Raw genomic sequence first — 6,000 nt, forward strand, 5'->3', positions numbered from 1 at the left:
ATTCCCATTTTGGGTTGGACAGAAATCAGGTCAGGTTTCTTAAAAGAGCCATCACTTGCATTTTGTTTTAAGGGAAGGCAGGGAGCTGAACAGGTCAAAGGGGAGAATACTCTATTTCTATGGAGAAATAGCCTGAGCCAAGGTGCAGAGGTGGGAAAGTACAGTGTATGTCTGAGTGTGGAATGTAAACCAGTGCAACCTGAGCAGATAATGCCTAGACAGGAGAAGCATTAGAAAGGGCTGCCTCAATGTTATCAAGGGTCTTGGGTACCAGGCTAAGAACACCAGAGGTTCCTCAGGAGGTAAAAGGGAGGCCCTGAAGCCTCATTATCAGAGAAGAGGAGATGACCACAACCCCATGTGGTTGGTGTGCCATTCGCCAATACTGGGCAGACCAGTAAAAATGAACATGACACTCAAGACAGAATTTTGTTTAAGGTGCCCATTGTCACATCTCTATTCCATTTGTGACTTAGTCCAAACAAGGTGGATGTGGAAAAATCTAGGGAATCTAAAGTTCCTTTTCAGTCCCTCAATTCCAGGCAAAATAAGCCTCAGCTCCAAGTTAAGGTGATGAGAATATAGGAAATACAGCTGAGGGTGGGAAGGAACCATTAGACAACTCCTTTTAATAGAATGCTTTTTTCTGCAGAGCAATAAAGGTTAAGTGACTTGCCCAGGGTCACACAGCTAGGAAGGGTCAAGTTTCTGAGGCTGGATTTGAACTCAGGTACTCCCGATTCCAGGGCCAGTGCTTTATCCAGTGTGCCACCTAGCTGCCCTAGAATGCTTTGACATCGAAAGACCAGGCAAGAGAGCAGAAGGGAGAAAAGAAAGAAGCTCTCTGGCCCAGGTCTCTATCACAATACTCAAACAAAGGCCTTGAAAGTTCAAACAACCAAGGGGAAGACTGAGTGGGTCATTTTTCCTGCCAAGGTGAGCAGAGTTACAAAAACCAAAGTCTGGGCACGTGGACTAACCAGGAAGGGGACAAGAAGACTAGAGACTGAATGAGGGATCAAGACTTTGTATTTGGCCAAGAAATGGTGAGACATGCAGCACAGTTGAGCCTAGACTTGTGCACAGAAGAGGAAATGGTGCCAACCAGCATCCCTGTAGTCTAGATACACAGCTAAGTAACACAATCAGGGCTGACTGAGGAGGGGACCTGTGCCAAGGGGAGGGAGCAGGTGTGGCCTGAGGCTGTATAGTGGACAAGGAGCTGTAGTATCATGCTCTATCTGGCTCTGAGACCAGCTGGTGAGTAGCCAGGGCAGAGAGCTCAGAACAAGGGGATGCCTGCAATGTTGTACTTACAGGAGCTTGAGGCTATCTGCAGGGCCCAGAGCCAGCAGGAGTCTACCAAGACTCCAACTAGAGGCAAGTCTGCAGGGGTGTGGGCAAATACCACAATCTAGAACAAGAGCTTCTAAAACCAAAACAAGGAAGAAAGGGATGGGAATTCCCCATACATGAGACTGTTTGGGGCACACTGAAAGTTAGCAAATCACCTACCTGAGCCACTCCTGAAACTCTTAAAGAATACAGCACTGAATACCCAGAGAAAACAGCAGCAAAACACCAGGAAATGAAAGCAAGACCAAAGAAGGCCCAGATATTCATTCCAGAAGTGGGCACAGCCTGGCCCTAAGAACAAAGTATCAGGAAGCAAGGTTAGAATATTGAGTAAAACCCCCAAAAAAGCTCCCTTGAAAAAATAGGTATTATGGAGAGAGGAAAGCCCAAGTTACAAACCCAGGGTGGAAAGGAAATCAAAATATCTACAAGCAAAGACTCAAATAAAAACAAAGCTTGGACACAAGGTCAACTAACCTTCCCAGAAGAAATGAAGTGAAAGTTTTGTAAGAGTTTAAAATTATTTTGTAAATAGCATTTATATAGAATTTGGGAGTTTGCAAATCACTTTACAAATATCTCATTTTATCCTCACAACAACCCAGGGAGGTCAGTGATATTATTAACCCTATTATATGGATTAGGAAACTGATGCAAACAGAGGTCAAGTAGCTTGTGCAGGGTCACACAGCTGGTAAGTGTCTAAGGCTGGATTTGGACTGAGGCCTTTCTAACTCCAGGTCCTGCACCCTATCCTCACCACCTTCCCAGCTATGGAAGAAATACTTAGAGGGAAAATTAATATCTTAGTAGAAGAGGTTCAAAAATCATCCTAGAAAAAAGCTGCCTGAAAATTAGAATGAATCAATCAGAAGCTAATAAACCCACAAGACAACAAAAATTATTAAAACAAAGTCCAAATACAGAAAAAATAGGAAGCAATGTAAGATACCTCAAAGCAAGAAAAAAAGAGAGAAAATACAACATTGGCCTGCAACATGGATTATGGAGAAGTCAGAAAGAAGCAATCAAAAAAATTCTTTGGACATCGAGTTTCAAGAAATCATAACAGAAAATGCTCCAGATGAACCAGAAGTCAAAGAGAAAATTTTAAAAAATATGCTCCTTTTAAAATCTGAAATGAAAACTCCTAGGAATACCATAGCCAAAATCCAGAGCTTCCAGGACAAAGAAAAAATAGCATAAAAATCCAAAATGAAATTACCAGGGAGTCACAGTACAGATCACACAAAGATTAACCAGTAATATTAGAATGCTGTGGAGATGTTGGCATATTATATTCTGAAAGGCAAACATATATAGCCTTACCACCAAGAATGACTTAACCAGAAAAAAAATGAGTAAAATGATACAATGGGGAAAATAGACCTTTAATGAAGTGGAAAACTGCCAAACATATTCTCTCTTTTCTTCTTCTTCTTCTTCTTCTTCTTCTTCTTCTTCTTCTTCTTCTTCTTCTTCTTCTTCTTCTTCTTCTTCTTCCTCTTCTTCTTCTTCTTCTTCCTCTTCCTCTTCCTCTTCCTCTTCCTCTTCTTCTTCTTCTTCTTCTTCCTCTTCCTCTTCCTCTTCCTCTTCCTCTTCCTCTTCTTCTTCTTCTTCTTCTTCCTCTTCCTCTTCCTCTTCCTCTTCCTCTTCCTCTTCCTCTTCTTCTTCTTCTTCTTCTTCTTCTTCTTCCTCCTCTTCTTCCTCCTCTTCTTCCTCCTCTTCTTCCTCTTCCTCTCTCCTTTTACTCCTTTTTCTTTTCTACCTTCTTCTATGAGACATTGGTCCAAGAGAGGAAAAAGTATAAGTACACAAGAGAGAGGGAAACACACAATTAATGATTATAACTATCAATGTAAATTAGATTAACTGACACATAGAAGAGAAAAGGTTACATGGGTGGATTAAAAAGTAATTGCTAAATAATGTGTTGTCTATAAGGAACACATTTGAAATATAAATACTCACAGAGGTAAAATTAAGGGCTAGAGCAAAATCTATTATACTTCAGCTGAACTAAAAAAGCAGACTAGCAATCATGATCTGAGACAATTTAACAACAAAAATGGACTTCAGTTTTAAAAATAAGCAGATTAACTGAATCGTATGGAAAAGTACTATAGGGGCATCTAGGTGGTGCAGTGGATAAAGCACTGGCACCGGATTCAGGAGGATCTGAGTTCAAATCCAGGCTCAGACAGCTGACACTTACTGACTGTGTGACTCTGAGCAAGTCACTTAGCCCTCATTTCCCCATGAAGAAGAAAAAGAACAAGAACAAGAAGAAAAGAGGATGAAAAGAAAAAATGATATCTACAAATGTTCAAATGGGACTCATTCAAGTACAAGAAAAGTACCATAGACAACAAGTTATTGCACCAATATAACACTGAATATACCCCAAGTGGCACAACATCTAAACAGTTAAAGGAAAAACTAAGCAAATTCTGAGAGAAAGAATAACCCTACAGTAGTAAAGGACCTTAAAGTACCCTTTTCAAACCTAGACAAATATTACCCCCAAAAAAAGAAGATGGAAAAAAGAAGATGAAGGATTTGAGGAGAATTTTATAAAAGTTGGATATTATACACCTCTCATTCTTATTGTATAGGAATACAAAAGAACATGCATATTGCTCAGCTGTGTGGGGCACTTTTAAAAAAACCTGACCATGCATCAGTGCATAAAATCCTCCCCTAAAAATGCTAAAAAGAAAATTATTAAGTATATTTCATAGTGATCACAATACAACAGAAACATATTCAATAATAAGACTTTGAGTAAAAGATTGAAAATGATAGATTAAATAACTTAATTCTAAATAACTCATGATTCAAGGAACGTTTTGTCATTTCTTCTCTTTTCCAAAGTAAATCATCTCATGTCCATGAGCAAATTTTAGCCCATAATATATCAGAGAGTAATCATTGTCATCAATGACAATACACAGAGCAATTGACATATGAAAATGAATGAAATGAACTGGAAAAAAGACTAGAGGCAGGAACAAAAATACGGAGGCTATTAAAAAAATCAGTTGGAAATTGATAAGGGCTTGAATTTTGCCAGGGTCGTGGGGAACAATGCAAAAACAAGCTCACAGAATTTACAGCTAGGGTGAATGTTACATCTAACTCACAAGGCATCATTTTATAGATTGGGAAATTGATGACCAGAGAAGGAAATGGCCCAAGCTGCAAGAGTGAGCAAGTAACAAAGGCAGGATGCTATTCTAGGTCTCCAGATTCAAACCCAGAGCTCTTTCAGTTTCATTGCATTGCCTTTCAGGAAGAGATGTGAGAGACACTAATTTAAAGGGTTTCACAGAACAAAGGTGACATCATCAGGATGGTATTTAAGGATGATTAGATGGGGATAGTGGAATGAAGGATGAATCAGAGAGGTGAGAGCACAGAAGCAGGAACATGGGTCAGAAGACTATTGCCATAATTTGGAAGACCAGAAATGAGAGGGTCTGGAGTACAAGGAAGCTGCAAGGAATGGGGAGATGTGAAAGATGCTGCCCAACCAGAATCAATGCAAATAACCACAACATTAGGGAAACTATCACAGCAATTTAATAAGATGTGGGGTTTGAAGGAGAGACAAGGTCAAAGATGTTTCCCAATTTGAACCTAGATGAATGAGACACTGATTTTGCCATCAACTGAAATAGAGAAGGAAAGTGGGCATGATGGGGAGAACTCATGAGTTCAGAAGTTGAGTATATAGACTCTGATGTGTTTGCCCAACATTAAGGTGTCCCCAGTTGTTTCTCAAACACCCCACAATGTGACCTTGCCAAAGGGATACCCAATCACTGAGGAGCAAAGGCCAAGTCTGCTTCATTGGTCAACAAGGATTTCTTTATTATGGAAAAAGTGTAAGGCACTATGCACAAGTACTAGGCACTTCATGGTGGAGACCCCTCAAAAACACTCATAGTTCTTTTTCTCTTCTCTATCCACAGCAGACAAGTCCACAGGAGGAGGGAATGGCTCCACACTCTCTGGAGGGGCCACAGCTGGCATTGTGATTGGAGTCCTAGCTGGAGTAGCTCTCATCGGGGCCCTCATCTATTTCCTGTTCTTCAGGGACACTGGAAGGTACAATGAGACTTCTTAAAGTTGTCCCCCCTCCTAGTCTGTCTCCTTGAATAGGGGAGAGATAACAGCATGGTATTGTGCACCCAGAACCCTCTGCTGGACCTGGTCTACTTCCTTTTCCCAAACTCCTACTTTTCAGCACTAATTCCCTTGGGTGGCCTCCTCTGAGCTTTCATTCTTCCCCATCCCTCACATTTGATTACCTCTTAGAAAGAGTTGTTCATTTCTCCATTGAAATGGTGACTAGACCTAACCTACTGAAACCCACCACCAAAAGAACTGAGGTTCAAGAAGACACAAAGGGGAAGAATATAAGGGGGAGCAAGAAGAAAGGAGATAGCTTTCTATCTACAACCTAGTGAGAAACCAATTGAAGGAAAAGGCAGATCCAGACTGAATGAGCAAGCTGAATGAGACTAATAGTACCTACAGGTAAGGATATAAACAGTGAGAAGACTGTATTTAGGGATAACACATAAAACCTGAGGGTATCCAAAGTCAAGTCTTGACTCTCCTCCAATCATCCCTTTCAGC

The 6,000-nt window shown here is 40.6% G+C and overlaps 1 protein-coding gene across 1 annotated transcript in view; it reads left to right on the forward strand.

Moving 5' to 3' along the window:
* LOC122748250 (putative pregnancy-specific beta-1-glycoprotein 7) overlaps positions 1 to 5,485 on the forward strand; it is a 41,717-nt gene extending 36,232 nt beyond the window's left edge. Inside the window, exon 11 of the mRNA XM_043993919.1 lies at positions 5,331 to 5,485. Within this exon, the coding sequence (XP_043849854.1) occupies positions 5,331 to 5,485 (155 nt within the window). The remainder of the gene's footprint in view (positions 1 to 5,330) is intronic.
* The last annotated feature ends 515 nt before the right edge of the window (positions 5,486 to 6,000 follow it).

The sequence above is a fragment of the Dromiciops gliroides genome, chromosome 3, assembly GCF_019393635.1.
Source record: "Dromiciops gliroides isolate mDroGli1 chromosome 3, mDroGli1.pri, whole genome shotgun sequence".
In the NCBI taxonomy this organism is placed as follows: domain Eukaryota; kingdom Metazoa; phylum Chordata; class Mammalia; order Microbiotheria; family Microbiotheriidae; genus Dromiciops; species Dromiciops gliroides.